This window comes from Abramis brama, assembly GCF_963993115.1.
Source record: "Abramis brama genome assembly, chromosome: 5".
Lineage (NCBI taxonomy): Eukaryota > Metazoa > Chordata > Actinopteri > Cypriniformes > Leuciscidae > Abramis > Abramis brama.
Genome location: NC_139967.1, coordinates 717,501 through 735,000, shown reverse-complemented (window position 1 = coordinate 735,000; position 17,500 = coordinate 717,501). Strand labels below are relative to the sequence as shown.

Sequence of the window (17,500 nt, the reverse complement as noted above, 5' to 3'; positions counted from 1 at the left end):
TGTGTGTTTGTGTGTGTGTGTGTGTGTGTGTGTTGCTTTCTCCTCAGCTCACATGTGTGTGTGTTTGTGTGTGTGTTGCTCTCTCCTCACCTCACATGTGTGTGTGTTTGTGTGTGTGTTGCTCTCTCCTCACCTCACATGTGTGTGTGTATGTGTGTGTGTATGTGTGTGTGTGTGTGTTGCTCTCTCCTCACCTCACATGTGTGTGTGTATGTGTGTGTGTGTGTGTGTTGCTCTCTCCTCACCTCACATGTGTGTGTGTATGTGTGTGTGTGTGTGTGTGTGTGTGTTGCTCTCTCCTCACCTCACATGTGTGTGTGTGTGTGTGTGTGTGTGTGTGTGTGTGTGTGTGTGTGTGTGTTGCTCTCTCCTCACCTCACATGTGTGTGTGTGTGTGTGTGTGTGTGTGTGTGTTGCTCTCTCCTCACCTCACATGTGTGTGTGTATGTGTGTGTGTGTGTGTGTGTATGTGTGTGTGTGTGTGTGTGTATATGTGTGTGTGTGTGTGTGTGTGTGTGTTGCTCTCTCCTCACCTCACATGTGTGTGTGTGTGTGTATGTGTGTGTGTGTGTGTGTGTATATGTGTGTGTGTGTGTGTGTGTGTGTGTTGCTCTCTCCTCACCTCACATGTGTGTGTGTGTGTGTGTGTGTGTCTGTGTGTGTGTGTGTGTGCTCTCTCCTCACCGCGGGCGGTCCGGTACTGCACGGGCTCTGACAGCGGCCCGACTCCTTTGGCGTTCTTGGCCTGGATGCGGAAGAAGTAGACGGTGTCCAGGTTGAGGTCCAGGACCTGGTGTGTGAGCCGGTCTCCAGCGATGGGCTCCATCACCCAGTCGTCGATCGGCATGTGCTTGTCCAGAGTGTAGTACAGAATATACCCTGACACAGGTAACAAGCAGGAGAGGTCAAAGGTCAAATCTCTGCTGAGCGGGAGTGTGTGTGTGTGTAGTGAGGGCGTCTATAAAGACACACGAGGCGTCTGCAGAAGTCTGAGTGTGTGCTCAAAAACACAGCAGTGGATGATCCGCTCGAGTTTATAGAGGATTAAACATCATCAGATAATCCTGCTTTTCCTCAGCATAGATATATAACACGAGTCGGTCAAAAATGACAGATGTTTTTTATTTCAATGGGGATTTTATGGTACTAAATTATATTTACGCTGTATTTATAATCAGTTTATTCATTTTTTGAGCATAGACCTGAAAATTAAATGTCCAGCTTAAACTGTGGTAAATCTTGAACGCTTTAGAGCGACAGACTGAAGTTTGATCTCTTTACAAACACGACACTTGGCAGATTATTGATGAAGTGAAAAAAGTTTTAAAAAGTGAACTTAAAAAAAGATACAGAATTTGACGTTTATTGTTTTAAAAAATGTGCAAAAATACTATTTTCAATTTTTATATGAAAGATATATTTTCAAAAACATGTTTTACTCTAAAACTGAGAAGATCAAAGCCATAAATCTAAACAAGTTGTGTTCAAATGTGAGGTTGATATCTCCAAAACGGATCTTTCAGTGAGATGTTGTTCGGCTGCAGTACCAAACGCTTCCACTAGAGGAAACTCGTCTCTCATTCATTTCCAATGCGTCATTTCTGACCGCGAGGAGCTCAAGTGTGGCTATTGTTATCAGGACCATTAAACCTGTTCCAGTCATGGCCATGATTATTGTGTGTGTTCACACAGCAAGAGCCAAAACCTTTACCAAGTTTCGGACCATTCCGATGAAATTTTATTTACTTTTTTCAGTCAGAAATGACGAAGAGCTCCAGAGGGTTAAATCAAGATACATTTACTGGAGAAGCAACATGACTGAAGATATTCAGCCTTGTTTAATGACGAGTTTGTGCTTAAAACAAGAACAAAGATCTGCCAATGGAGTCTGAAAAATAATCTTGTTTCCCTTTGAATAAAGTGGATTTTTCGGACTTGAGTTTGAGCTTCTCACCTGTGATTCGCCCGTTGGCCTCCAGCGGCGGCTGCCAGCTAATCAGAATGGCTCGCGGGCGTCCCTCTCGGCCAATCACAGTCAGGTCCTTAGGGGCGGAGCTTGGCGCTGACCAATGGAAAGAGAGAGATTTTGTGCTTTCACACTTGATGTCTGTGACTTCACTCAGAACTCAGAACACTGCAAAACATGCTTTTCTCACTCAGTGTTTTTGTCTTGTTTCCAGGGGAATTAATCAAAATGAAGTGAGTTGTTGCTTATAAAAAGCAAAATTATCTGACAATGGGGAAAGAAAAATAATGTTAATTCAAACAGAAACATGATTATTTTTCTTTCCCCATTGGCTGATAATTTTGCTTTTTATAAGCAACAACTCTCTTCATTTTGATTAATTCCCCTGGAAACAAGACATAATATCTTATGGAATTTTACTCCTCTAGTAAATGCATCTTGATTTAAGAATGTTTAGATATTTAGATATAAACAAGACAAAAACACTGAGTAAGAAAAGCATTTGCAGTGTAGTTCTGGCTTTATTTCCAGCACTAATTAAAGAGCGTAATTAACAGGCACTGAGTCTGTGATCCTACGTCTAATGTGTTCAGTGATAACCGTGTGTATCGTGAAGAAGTGTGTTAATGCAGGAGTGTGTGTGTCACGAGCACAATCACACAACACAGTGTGAGTCATGTCATAAGCGTGAGTAATTATACCTTCATTTGTCAGCTGAACCCCTTTGAAGTCCTCCTTATTATTATTTAATAATATTTCAATAATTTATCAGCACATTTACATGTTCTCGATTGCTGTCTGCTAGTGGTCACATGACATGCAGGTGAAAACTTTATTTTAAAATTATGTATTCATTTTAATTTGACATTTTTCTTATTAAAGTTTTTATTTTGATTGATTTTATTTTAAAATGATTATTTTTAATTTGACATTTTTATGATTTATTTAATTATTAGCATTTACATTTACACATTTGGCAGACGCTGTTATCCAAAGCGACTTGCATTGCATTTCAAGGGACACATTTACATTCTTATCAGTTCTTATTAACTTAAGTTATTAGCTTATTACCACCAGGTTCTTACAGTATCAATAATTCCATGATAGTTATTTACGGCTAAAATAATATTTTTTTGCTGGAAATGTATTGAAAAACCTGAAAGCTGCTTCAGTCCATCTGATTATTCTCACGTGGATCTTGATGGACTCGAATGCAAGGGTGGATTATTCTGCAGCGTATATAAGCAGAGGAAAGCGTGTGTGTGTGTGTGTGTGTGTGTGTGTGTGTGTGTGTGTGTGTGTACCTGCTTCATAGGTGGTGGCGTGCGCTGTCATACTCCATGTGCTGGACTTGCGGCCTTTCGTCACCATTACAGAAAACTCGTACATGGTGTTGGGCTTCAGAGCCGTGACGGTGTGACTGAGAGCCGTCGTATCAGCCGACTGACACACACACACACACACACATGGTCAAGACCATATCTCACACAAAAAAGGTCTGATCTTATTCTAAGGTTGTATATTATGGTACACTGTAAAGAAAATGTAAATGATTAGAAATGATTAGAAGAAAATGATTTGTTCTTTTTCACTTCCAAAAACTGTAAATTTAACGGATTTACTGTAAATTACATTAAATGTACAGTTAGATCACTGTATATAGTACGGAAACTTTCTGTAAACCAATTAACAGTTTTTCACCGTATTGTTTTTACAGTCTTTTACCGTTAAAATCAGGATATTTTTTTCCAGAGTACCGGCTAATTCCTAAATCAGTTCACCGCGGTATTCCGGTGTTCACCTTGTATTTTCCGCTGGTGGAGTGGCTGGTCTTCCACTTGACGGAGTAGTAACGCACTTCCGGCGACTTCTGGTTTTTGGGAATGGAGTTGTCGGCCCAACTTACCCGCACCGAGTCTGACGTGAGCGGCACGGCCTGAACACCTACAGGAGGAATCATGGGAGTGGAGGTGTCTGGGACAGGGGTGGGGAATTTATCAAACAGATGGAAGAGATCGTCATCGGACGGGTCTGAGGGGTCTGCGTGTGTGTGTGTGTGTGTGTGTGTGAGAGAGAGATCAGGGTTATGCAGATCATAAATCATAAGTGACCAGAGATGAAAGCGGAGCGGAGGAATAAAGGAGGGAGAATGGAGTGACAGAGAGAGACAAAAGCAGAACATTGAGATCTAGAGAGTGACGTTTAGAAGAGCTACTCTGGAAAAACTGGTAACCTGCAATTCCAGAGTCATTTATTCCTGACGAATCCCTCAGAATGAGTTTTCCTGATGCATTAGGCATTGAACCAGATCATAATAAAAAATGTCATATTTATTTCAATGTTCTACTAGCGGTTTCTTTGCAATTAACTGTGAAATGTCGCTGTGCTGTTTTAAGGTTACCAGTTTTTAGTGCACAGGGTGAATCTCAGCAAACATCAACGATATTTCAACACAACATCAACAGCAAGATCCTACATTACTCATAACCGGAATCAGCCAACCGTCATTTATATTGTAAAGTACATTTATAAATATACATCAAGATAGTATTCATGTTTCATTTAATTCATGCTGACTAAACTAATGCATGCACTGCAAAAAACATGTTCTTCTGTCTCGTTTTCCATACATTTACTGAAGAAACAACATGAATGAAGATATGCAGTCAAAAATGTGTTAAACAAGAACTAATATCTGTCAATGGAGTCAGAAAAATAATCTTAATTCAAAGTGAAAACAATATAATTTTTCTGACTCCATTGGAATTTTAAGCACAAACTCCCTTAAACAAGTCTTAATATCTTCAGTCATTGCTCTTCTCCAGTAAATGTGTCTTGATGTAAGAATGTTCAGATATTTGTGCTGGAGAACGAGACGGAAACACTGAGGAAGAACATCATGTTTGCAGAGTGAAAGACAATTTTGTAAATGAGCTTAATTTCCTTCATGCTAAATCTAGTTTGTGTTTGTGTTGATTCTGGGGTGAAATATGAGTGTTGTCGTGAGATTCACCGAGTAAAGAGGATAAATCTACAGTCCACAGAGGGAAGACAGTCAGTCCAGAAACAACGAACACAGAACTCATCTCTCATCTCTCTATCACTCATCAATCATCATCAGCTCAGATTTATGAATATGATCAGATAAACCACAGACTGAACTAACTAGACAGCTTTCCGAACGAAGCCACATCTCACGGCCAACCCTTCACAGAAGTCAGAAGGTTCTCTCAAGGTTCTTCCAGTAACGTTAATAAAATGTTTGTTCATTTCAGAGTATTGTGGTCTTTAATAACCTTCTCAAAACGTTAGCATAATAACATTATCTATACGTCGTTCATGGAGCATTTTAATTCTTTTATGTCTTTAAATGTTACTTTTGAATGAAACACTCTGAAACGTTCCCATAATGTTTGCAAAATGATCAAATGGAATGTTTCAAATAACCAAGAAAAAACTTAAAAAAATAAAATAAAATAAAATAAAATAAAAACAACCTAGTTTTAAAGTAGTGCTGGGCTAATCTATTAATCACGATTAATCACATCCAAAATAAAGTTTGTGTTTACATAATATATGTGTGTGTGTGTACTGTGAATAATCATTTTGTATATATAGGTACACACATATGCATGTATATACTGTATATATATATATACATAATGTTTATGATATATAAATATATATTATATATATATATATATACAGTGAGGAAAATAAGTATTTGAACACCCTGCTATTTTGCAAGTTCTCCCACTTGGAAATCATGGAGGGGTCTGAAATTGTCATCGTAGGTGCATGTCCACTGTGAGAGACATAATCTAAAAAAAAAAATCCAGAAATCACAATGTATGATTTTTTAACTATTTATTTGTATGATACAGCTGCAAATAAGTATTTGAACACGTGAGAAAATCAATGTTAATATTTGGTACAGTAGCCTTTGTTTGCAATTACAGAGGTCAAACGTTTCCTGTAGTTTTTCACCAGGTTTGCACACACTGCAGGAGGGATTCTGGCCCACTCCTCCACACAGATCTTCTCTAGATCAGTCAGGTTTCTGGGCTGTCGCTGAGAAACACGGAGTTTGAGCTCCCTCCAAAGATTCTCTATTGGGTTTAGGTCTGGAGACTGGCTAGGCCACGCCAGAACCTTGATATGCTTCTTACAGAGCCACTCCTTGGTTATCCTGGCTGTGTGCTTCGGGTCATTGTCATGTTGGAAGACCCAGCCTCGACCCATCTTCAATGCTCTAACTGAGGGAAGGAGGTTGTTCCCCAAAATCTCGCAATACATGGCCCCGGTCATCCTCTCCTTAATACAGTGCAGTCGCCCTGTCCCATGTGCAGAAAAACACCCCCAAAGCATGATGCTACCACCCCCATGCTTCACAGTAGGGATGGTGTTCTTGGGATGGTACTCATCATTCTTCTTCCTCCAAACACGTTTAGTGGAATTATGACCAAAAAGTTCTATTTTGGTCTCATCTGACCACATGACTTTCTCCCATGACTCCTCTGGATCATCCAAATGGTCATTGGCAAACTTAAGACGGGCCTTGACATGTGCTGGTTTAAGCAGGGGAACCTTCCGTGCCATGCATGATTTCAAACCATGACGTCTTAGTGTATTACCAACAGTAACCTTGGAAACGGTGGTCCCAGCTCTTTTCAGGTCATTGACCAGCTCCTCCCGTGTAGTTCTGGGCTGATTTCTCACCTTTCTTAGGATCATTGAGACCCCACGAGCTGAGATCTTGCATGGAGCCCCAGTCCGAGGGAGATTGACAGTCATGTTTAGCTTCTTCCATTTTCTAATGATTGCTCCAACAGTGGACCTTTTTTCACCAAGCTGCTTGGCAATTTCCCCGTAGCCCTTTCCAGCCTTGTGGAGGTGTACAATTTTGTCTCTAGTGTCTTTGGACAGCTCTTTGGTCTTGGCCATGTTAGTAGTTGGATTCTTACTGATTGTATGGGGTGGACAGGTGTCTTTATGCAGCTAACGACCTCAAACAGGTGCATCTAATTTAGGATAATAAATGGAGTGGAGGTGGACATTTTAAAGGCAGACTAACAGGTCTTTGAGGGTCAGAATTCTAGCTGATAGACAGGTGTTCAAATACTTATTTGCAGCTGTATCATACAAATAAATAGTTAAAAAATCATATATTGTGATTTCTGGATTTTTTTTTTTAGATTATGTCTCTCACAGTGGACATGCACCTACGATGACAATTTCAGACCCCTCCATGATTTCCAAATGGGAGAACTTGCAAAATAGCAGGGTGTTCAAATACTTATTTTCCTCACTGTATATATATATATATATATATATATAAATTAAAAATAATTCTTAAATATATACATGCATGTGTGTGTATTTATATATACAAAATGATTATTCACAGTACACACACACACACATATATTATGTAAACATGCGATTACTCATTGCCCAGCAGTTTAAACTCAATCTCATGACTCAATTATTCATTCGCGATTTAACAAAAATGATCCTGGAAGTCTAGAAAAATAATTTAATTTCTTCTAATTTCTCTCTTTTAATCCTTCATTCAGTGAAAACTGAAGGTTCCGTCCAGCGAACGTATATATACACATTTGGAACTAATATGTACACTTTTGGTTCTAATATGTACACTTTTGGAACTAATATGTACACTTTTGGTTCTAATATGTATACTTTTGGAACTAATATGTACACTTTTGGAACTAATATGTACCTTTGAGGGACTAATATGTACACTTTTGGAACTAATATGTACCTTTGAGGGACTAATATGCACTCTTTAGGTACAAACTTTTGAAAAGGTACCGCCACAGTGACAGCTTTTGTACTTTTTTTTCTGCGAGTGTACCGAACATAAATATGAAGACACAGGTTGAATATCTCCTGAGATGTTTCTCCAGCTGAAACTGAAGGAGTTTGATCATATATACAGGAACATGACTATAATCACACCGTCTAGAATGATATGAAGTGTGACGCACCGGACATGGATCTGGTGACGGCGCTCTCGTAGAGAGGAACTCCTTCTCCCGCGTTATTGAAGGCCTTCAGAGAGATCACGTAATGAGAGCTGGGCTCTGAAACACACACACACACACACACACTTTACACCGGTACACCTGAGACTTCAAGCATTTAAAATACCGCCAAACAAATCAAGACTGATGAACACAGCAGCAACAACATCTGCACATGAGATTAATGCGAGGTGTCTCTGATCGAGGCTTTGAAAGATGTTTTCATGACTGATGAAATCCCTGAAGAAAGAAACAGAAGATGCTCTTTTTCCTCTTTCCATTTGTTTCTCCTTTCCTTCTGGCCAGACTGGGTTCAATATCGCTGCCATGGCAACCTGTGGATTTCATGTGAAATATTGATAAGGACGTGGCCTTATTTCTGCCCAGAATGGAGGTAAAGGAGGGCAGAAAGATTTCAACGCTCAGAGGACAAAAGAGATTTTCTCCACACTGCAAAAAATGCTTTTTTACTCAGTATTTTTGTCTTGTTTCTAGTCCAGATATCGAAACATTCTTAAATCAAGATGTATTTACTAGATGAGTAAAATTACATAATTGTTGTATTTATTTCTTTATTACTTTCTTTCTTTCTTTCTTTCTTTCTTTCTTTCTTTTCAAGGATAACCCCTTGAGATGCACCATCTCATTTTCGAGGGGGTCCTTTACATTACAAAGAAACCAGCATCAAAATGGAAAATCATAATTAAAGTAAATACAACTATAAGACTATAACAAACATTTAGATACAGTAACATTCACATTCATATACACGCACGCACTAACATTTTCTGGGGAAATAAATCATAATGAAGTGAGTTGTTGCTTAAAACAAGCAGAATTATCTGCCAATGGGGAAAAAAATAATCTTGTTTAATAATCTAATTTTGCTTTTAATAAGCAACAGCTCTCTTCATTTTGATTTATTTCCCCAGAAAACAAGGCATAATATCTTATGGCATTTTACTACTTTAGTAAATGCATCTTGATTTAAGAATTTTTAGATATTTGGACTGGAAACAAGGCAAAAATACTGAGTAAGAAAAGCACATTTCTGCAGAGCATCCAGCGGCTCGACGAAACGCTTTACTGAACTCGTAAACTCTGGGTAATCACAGAAAAATAGAATAAATAAAACATGAACACATGTGAGCGTGTTTGATCTTGAACAAACTCTCATTAAGGATTCATGATCGCTGAACTAGCCGCACCTTCTTATGAATATTAAAATCTGCGATTTGTCGTTGCGTCTTTTGTCATGCGACCGCAGATGAAATTCAATTCACACCTCATTTGTTTTCATATTAGTCGCCTTATAAATGAAACATTATATTCTTAGTAATGAATAACGGGAAGCCAATTTAAAATTACATTTCATTTCATTCACTTTCATAAAGAATCACAGCGTTCACACACGCTCTTCCTCAGTGTTTCTGTCTCGTTCTCCAGCACTAATATCTGAACTTTCATAAATCAAGACACATTTACTGGAGAAGAAGCAAAGACTGAAGATATTAAGACTTGATTGATAAAAAATGCATCAAAATTAGTGAGTTTGAGTTTAAAACAAGAACAAATATCTGCCAGTGGAGTCAGAAAAATAATCCTGTTTCCCTTTGAATTAAGATTATTGTTCTGAAGATCATTGTTATTTGTTCTCGTTTTAAACTCAAACTCACTTCATTTTGATAATTTTTTCATTAATCAAGTCTTAATATCTTCAGTCATTTTGCTTCTCCAGTAAATGTGTCTTGATTTATGAATGTTTAGATGTTTTGTGCTGGAAACATGATATTTTTGTTCAGTGCAGATAATAATATGTTGATGAACTGCTCAGATTTCATTATCTCTGCTCCATGTGATCAATGATCTATAATGAATTATATGAATGAAATATTTAAACCTCAACACACACAGCAGGAGAACATGATAGGGGTGTAACGCTACACAGAAGTCACACAAAACATTGTGATTTTGTAAAATAAGGAAAACAGGACGATGCTTTCTGCGTCCCGGTTTCCTTTCCGTGAAGTTTGTGGAGCGCGTCACAAAAACGTCACGTCTCACTGTCCACATAATCCACCCTCAACAGTGTGTGAGATTAGAATAAGTGTGTCCCAAAGCAGTGTGTTGAAAAGAGTGTGCCAGAAGTCCCGGATGATCTAATTCCGGTGGACTATAATGGCTATTATTACCCACAATCCATTGCGCTTTGGAGGAACTACAAACATGGCCGACATGCGCGACCGATGGTGAGAGGTTTAGATAACGGTTTGAGTGACTAATCAAAGTTCAACCTGATAGAAAAAATATTTATTAATGTTATCCATGTTATATTTCATCTGCAAGAACAACATGGACTTTTATAAAGATCCGTTTGGCCATTAACTTTTAAATGCATCATGCATTAATATGAGGAGTCTCTGCGTGAAAGACCCGCGACTGCAGATCGACGTGATTCTGCATTTCTGTCCGATACGGGAGGAAATTAAAGGAAATATGGAGGATTTTATCAGTGACGAGATGATTGACAGGTCAGTTTACTGTGATAAGATGATTGACAGGTCAGTTGACTGTGACAGAGAGCAACCGTTAAAGTTGCTGTATGTAAGAAATGTATTTCAATTAATCATAAAATGGCCCTGATATGTCACTAGACATTAAGAAATCATGTTCATTTCAAACACTTATATCACTGACAACAGTAGTACGGCCAGGATATTGTCATTTAAAAGTGTTGCAGCCCTCAACTGATGTTGATGTTGTCATGTTGTGTTTTGGCCTGAAGCGCCACCCTCCACCCATCTACCAATCACGAAGTCAGTAGTGTTTCGGCATCCGGGTTGCCAGCTCTGCTCTAGTTACCACAGCTGCAGCTACAAACGTTCCTGCTGGATCCTGCAGCCTATCTGGCAACCTCGAGTCAGGGGGGGAGGGGGAGGGGATACACCGCTCTACAGTAATTTGAAAGTGATTGCAGTACCAGTTTTGGCCACAATCTTACATACGGCTCCTTTAAAGACGTTATTGTATGACGGGATAGTGTGTCCCAAAGCTTGTCTACTCTTCTGAACTGAGACGCAGCATTGTTTAGGCTGGTGTGTAGACCATCTCTTCTTCTTTTGCTCTTTTTCCTGCTGTGGCGGTTAGCAAACAGCATTGCATTACCGCGCTTCTGGATTGGCGTGTGGATCGCCTGTGACTGACTGTATTCATCATCTGACTGTGATGTTCATATATATGTGTGTGTGTGTGCTCACTCACCGAGGTTCTCGATGGAGTAGTAGCGCTGCTTGCTGTCGACTCTGACGGTCTCCGCGTACGGGCTGCCGACGCCGTAGCCGATGATGTAGCCGCGCACCAGGATGTTGGGGTTCAGCGGGGGGGTCCAGCTCATGATGATGCTGTTGGGCAGCGGCCGCACGTGCAGAGAGCTCGGCTGGTTCGGGACCTGGGTCTCTACAGCACACAGAACACAGGAGAGATGGAAGAAAGATCAATGGATGGATGAATGGATGGATGGATGGATGGATGGATGGATAGATAGATGGATGGATGGATGGATGGATGGATGGATGGATGGATGGATGGATGGATGGATGGATGGATGGATGGATAGATAGATAGATAGATAGATAGATGGATGGATGGATGGATGGATGGATGGATGGATGGATGGATCAGTCCTCTGATTATCTTCCTCATTCTGGTAGTTTCTGCTTTGTAAATCATTTTCTTCAGTGTTTACGCAGCTCGCCACACACTCCTGGTGTGTGTGTGTGTGAGTGAGTGAGTGAGTGAGTGAGTGAGTGAGTGAGTGTGTGTGTGTGTGTGTGTACTATCTTTGTGAGGACCAGTTTGAGTTTTAGAGCATTGGAGTGAGGACAGAGAGAGTAAAGTGAGGACATGTTGGCCGGTCCTCAGTTTCTGAGAGCCTTTAAAGGCCTGTTTGAGGGTCAAGACTTGGTTTTAGGGATAAGGTTATAATGAGGTTAAGGGTCGGTTTAGGGTCAGGGGTCGGGTTAGGCACTTAGTTGTGATGGGTAAGGTTAGGGTAAGCGGCTAGAGATTGCATTGTGTCAATGAATGTCCTCATAAAGATAGATGTACAAGAGTGTGTGTTTGTGTGTGTGTGTGTGTGTTCTCCCACATCAAGCCTCGCTCTCGTAACTCTCTCTCCCTCAGGCTGTTATTGGGAACCACAGACAGTCTCTGAAGCTCCACCAGGTCCTGATCAAACCTGAACCACACGCTTGATCCGCAGGAGAAACAAGAATTGTTCAAAGCTGACATTCTCAAGCGGAACAAAGTCTTCAAAGCGTTGCATTAGAACAGACGATTCAGGAGCTCTGCGTCGAGCTGAAAGATATTGTAAATGTCAAACACATCTACATCTATTATATGCAGAATGATGTGCTTTTAACTTTCGGATAGATGTATGGCTGGATTATAGATAGATAGATAGATAGATTTTTTTTTACTTTTTTATCTCATAATTGTAACTCTTTATCTCAATTATGACAATTATGTCATAGTTTTGTATTTTTGTCCCACACTTTCATTTTTTTTAAAGATATTGTAGATGTCAAATACATCTTCATCTATTACATGCTGAATGATGTGCTTTTAACTTTCACAGTCTCCGCCTGTTCAGCCGAAACTCAGACGAACTGAAGCCAGACGCATCGATTCTCTGCTTAAACCGCTTCCTCTTGCCCAGAGGATTTCTTCTTAATTTCCTCTTTCTATCGACTTATGTCATAATTTTGACTTTTTAACTTTCAAAATTAGTATGTAATAATTTCGTTATATTTAGTAAATTTTTGACATTTTATCTTACAACTTACAATATCATAATTATGACAGCATCATAACTTTGAATTTATATCTCAATTTCAACTTTTTATCTCATATTTATGGCTGTCATAATTTCAACTTTTTATCTCATAATTATGACAGTGTGTCAAAAAGCTTTCAAAGCTTCCAGAAGCAGTGTTTCCAAAGCACCCATCACTACTTACTAGTACTGAACTCCTTAAAAACCATCAAAACACACCGACCGAAACACCTCGACCAGTTTAAGCTGCCCTAAATTGTGCGTACGCATATTCATATTCACCGTCCAGGTTGTTCTACAGGGTCTCGGCCGTGTGCCACTCGCTGCTGGGACCCGTGCCATATCTCAGACTTTCCACTTTTTATCTCATAAGTATGACTTAGTATGTCATAATTTAGAATTTTATCTAAATATTTCAACTTTTTATCTCATAGTTATGCGTGTCATACTTCTGAAAACGCATCTCATAATTTCAACTTATTATCCCATAATTATGACAGCATCATAAGTTTTACTTTTTATCTCAAAATGTCAACTTTTTATCTAATAATTATGACAGTGTCAAAATTTAGATTTTTTATCTCACACTTTCAGCTTTTTATCTCATAATTATGACAGTGTGTCAAAAAGCTTTCAAAGCTTCCCGAAGCAGTGTTTCCAAAGCACCCATCACTACTTACTAGTACTGAACCCCTTAAAAACCATCAAAACACTCTCGACCGAAACACCTTGACCGGTTTAAGCTGCCCTAAATTGTACTGCATTGTGCATCTGCATATTCATATTCATATTCATATTCACCGTCCAGGTTGTTCTCCGGGGTCTCGGCCGTGTGCCACTCGCTGCTGGGACACGTGCCATATCTCAGACTTTCCACTTTTTATCTCATAATTATGACTTAGTACAGTATGTCATAATTTAGAATTGTATCTAAATATTTCAACTTTTTATCTCATAGTTATGCGTGTCATACTTCTGAAAACGCATCTCATAATTTCAACTTATTATCCCATAATTATGACAGCATCATAAGTTTTACTTTTTATCTCAAAATGTCAACTTTTTATCTAATAATTATGACAGTGTCAAAATTTAGATTTTTTATCTCACACTTTCAGCTTTTTATCTCATAATTATGACAGTGTGTCAAAAAGCTTTCAAAGCTTCCCGAAGCAGTGTTTCCAAAGCACCCATCACTACTTACTAGTACTGAACCCCTTAAAAACCATCAAAACACTCTCGACCGAAACACCTTGACCGGTTTAAGCTGCCCTAAATTGTACTGCATTGTGCATCTGCATATTCATATTCATATTCATATTCATATTCACCGTCCAGGTTGTTCTCCGGGGTCTCGGCCGTGTGCCACTCGCTGCTGGGACACGTGCCATATCTCAGACTTTCCACTTTTTATCTCATAATTATGACTTAGTATGTCATAATTTAGAATTGTATCTAAATATTTCAACTTTTTATCTCATAGTTATGCGTGTCATACTTCTGAAAACGCATCTCATAATTTCAACTTTATTATCCCATAATTATGACAGCATCATAAGTTTTACTTTTTATCTCAAAATTTCAACTTTTTATCTAATAATTACGACAGTTTCAAAATTTTGATTTTTTATCTCACACTTTCAGCTTTTTATCTCATAATTATGACAGTGTATCATAAAGCTTTCAAAGCTTCACAAAGCAGTGTTTCCAAAGCACCCATTGCTACTTACTAGCACTGAACTCCTTAAAAACCATCAAAACGCTCTCGACCGGTTTAAGCTGCCCTAAATTGTGCTGCATTGTGCGTCTGCATATTCATATTCACCGTCCAGGTCGTTCTCTGGGGTCTCGGCCGTGTGCCACTCGCTGCTGGGACCCGTGCCATTCACCGTCATCGCTGCCACTTGGAAGCTGTACTGGCTGCCTTTCTCCAACCCTGTCACACAATAAACAAAGAGCGGGAGTCAGGAAAAGAAAATAAGGTGTGTGTGTGATTATTATTTGCGATTCTAATTAGTAAACAGCAATCAGCGAAGGCGGCGAGGTAAACAAGGTCTCCAAACCTCATCTAAACAGATCAGGATGCATTTCCATCATGTGTAAAGATAAAAAAACGCAATTATGATAGTAGGGTGCTGTCATCCCTGAATACCCCGGAGTGTCGGGAATTAGCATAACACACTCCAACGGCACTGTGAAATTAATCCCTTCGGAAATAGCAACTTAGCGAGATATCCATCAAGAGAATAATGGAAATGAATATGATTTTCCAATAAATTCTGAAATCCTATTCAAACAAACACACATCTGCGCTTCCCGAAGTCCCGGAGGACGACAAATCCGGTGTGATGTGATGCATCGTGTGTCGACTTCTTAAACATGCATAGAATGAGGACTAAAAAACAATGGCTTTGTTTACATGCACAACTTTTGTTTCAGTCGCACTGAATTCATTCCGATTGATGAATCTGAATGTAGTGTTACGCTAAACGTGATCGGGTTGATGTGTGCGTTTATATGTCACAAGCTTCAAATCAAATTTTGACAGAGTTTCCCGTTGTTTGCGCATAATAACTATTCTCATACATTAGTTCTTTATTTGTTTTAAAGAAGGAGACTTAATATTTATCCATTTCTGATCATAATTAGGAGATAATGAGCGTATAAGCCGTTGTGCCGCTGCTTATATTGATCACACAGTAAAAATGCCCAAAACCAGTCGTTACACTATTTCTGCGTCATTACACTATTTCTACATCTAAGTCATTACGCTATTTCTAAGTCATTACGCTATTTCTACGTCATTACGCTATTTCTGTCATTACGCTATTTCTACATCATTAACGCTATTTCTACGTCATTACATTATTTCTACATCATTACGCTATTTCTACATCATTACGCTATTTCTATGTCATTACGCTATTTCTACATCATTATGCTATTTCAACGACATTACGCTATTTCTACATCGTTACGCTATTTCAACGACATTACGCTATTTCTACATCAATACGCTATTTCTACATCATTACGCTATTTCTATGTCATTACGCTATTTCTACATCATTACGCTATTTCAACGACATTACGCTATTTCTACATCGTTACGCTATTTCAACGACATTACGCTATTTCTACATCATTACGCTATTTCTACATCATTACGCTATTTAAACGACATTATGCTATTTCTACATCATTACGCTATTTCTACATCATTACGTTATTTCAGCGACATTACGCTATTTCTACGTCATTACGCTATTTCTGTCATTACGCTATTTCTACGTCATTACGTTATTTCTACAACATTACGCTATTTCTACATCGTTACGCTATTTCAACGACATTACGCTATTTCTACATCATTACGTTATTTCAACATTACGCTATTTCTACATCATTACGCTATTTCTACATCATTACGCTATTTCTACATCATTACGCTATTTCAATGACATTACGCTATTTCTACATCATTACGCTATTTCTACATCATTACGTTATTTCAACGACATTACGCTATTTCAACGACATTACACTATTTCTACATCATTATGCTATTTCTACATCATTACATTATTTCAACGACATTACGCTATTTCTACATCATTACGCTATTTCTACATTACGCTATTTCTACATCATTACGCTATTTCTACATCATTACGTTATTTCAACGACATTACGCTATTTCTACATCATTACGCTATTTCTACATCATTACGCTATTTCAATGACATTACGCTATTTCTACATCATTACGCTATTTCTACATCATTACGCTATTTCTACATCATTACGCTATTTCTACATCATTACGTTATTTCAACGACATTACGCTATTTCTACATCATTACGCTATTTCTACATCATTACGTTATTTCAACGACATTACGCTATTTCAACGACATTACGCTATTTCTACATCATTACGCTATTTCAACATCATTACGCTATTTCAACATCATTACGTTATTTCAACGACATTACGCTATTTCAACGTCATTTCGATATTTCTACGTCATTTCGCTATTTCTACATCATTGCACATGCGCAGTGCTTTCAGTTTCGGTTTTCAATCCGATCAAGTGTTTACATGTTCTCTCGATTGGATTAGAAAAGGAATAAACCACTCCTTTCAATCCGATCGAAATTTCATTCTGATCGATCTCAATCGGTTCGATTAAAGTGTTTTACATGAAGGCTTACATGAGCCGTCAATCCCATTACTAATGGATTATTTGGTTGCATATAAACGTAGCAAATGTGAGAATTAAGGGAATCTGGTCACTCAGAAGAGACGAGGGAATGTAAATATCATGGATCATGTTGAGCCGGGCTCACCGGTGAAGAGGAACCACAGGTTGTTGGGTTCGATGGCCTCCTGTTCCCCACGCCGGCCCGTCTTCCGGTGCCGGATCTTGTATCCGGTGATGAAGCCGTTCTGCATGTTAGCGTTCGGCGGCTGCCAGCTCACCTTGATGCTCTGTAAACATTCACACACAACGGCACAAACATGTCTCTTTTAATGTCTCCTGCTCATGTATTTGAGCAAAAATACTGTAAAATTGTGAGATTAATATTTAACCATTCTTCAGTGTCCCATGATCCTTCAGAAAACGTTCTAATATGATGATTTGATGATCAAGA

At 38.8% G+C, this 17,500-nt stretch overlaps 1 protein-coding gene across 1 annotated transcript in view; it reads right to left on the bottom strand.

Annotated features, from left to right (window-relative positions):
* The window catches only part of dcc (DCC netrin 1 receptor), a gene marked incomplete at its 5' end in the record, with an annotated part of 138,759 nt that overhangs the window by 39,118 nt on the left and 82,141 nt on the right, over positions 1–17,500 (bottom strand). Inside the window, 8 exons of the mRNA XM_084114287.1 lie at positions 685–879; positions 1,955–2,062; positions 3,271–3,409; positions 3,768–3,940; positions 7,975–8,070; positions 11,272–11,466; positions 14,670–14,780; positions 17,195–17,336. Coding sequence (XP_083970413.1) covers positions 685–879; positions 1,955–2,062; positions 3,271–3,409; positions 3,768–3,940; positions 7,975–8,070; positions 11,272–11,466; positions 14,670–14,780; positions 17,195–17,336 — 1,159 coding nt within the window. The remainder of the gene's footprint in view (positions 1–684; positions 880–1,954; positions 2,063–3,270; positions 3,410–3,767; positions 3,941–7,974; positions 8,071–11,271; positions 11,467–14,669; positions 14,781–17,194; positions 17,337–17,500) is intronic.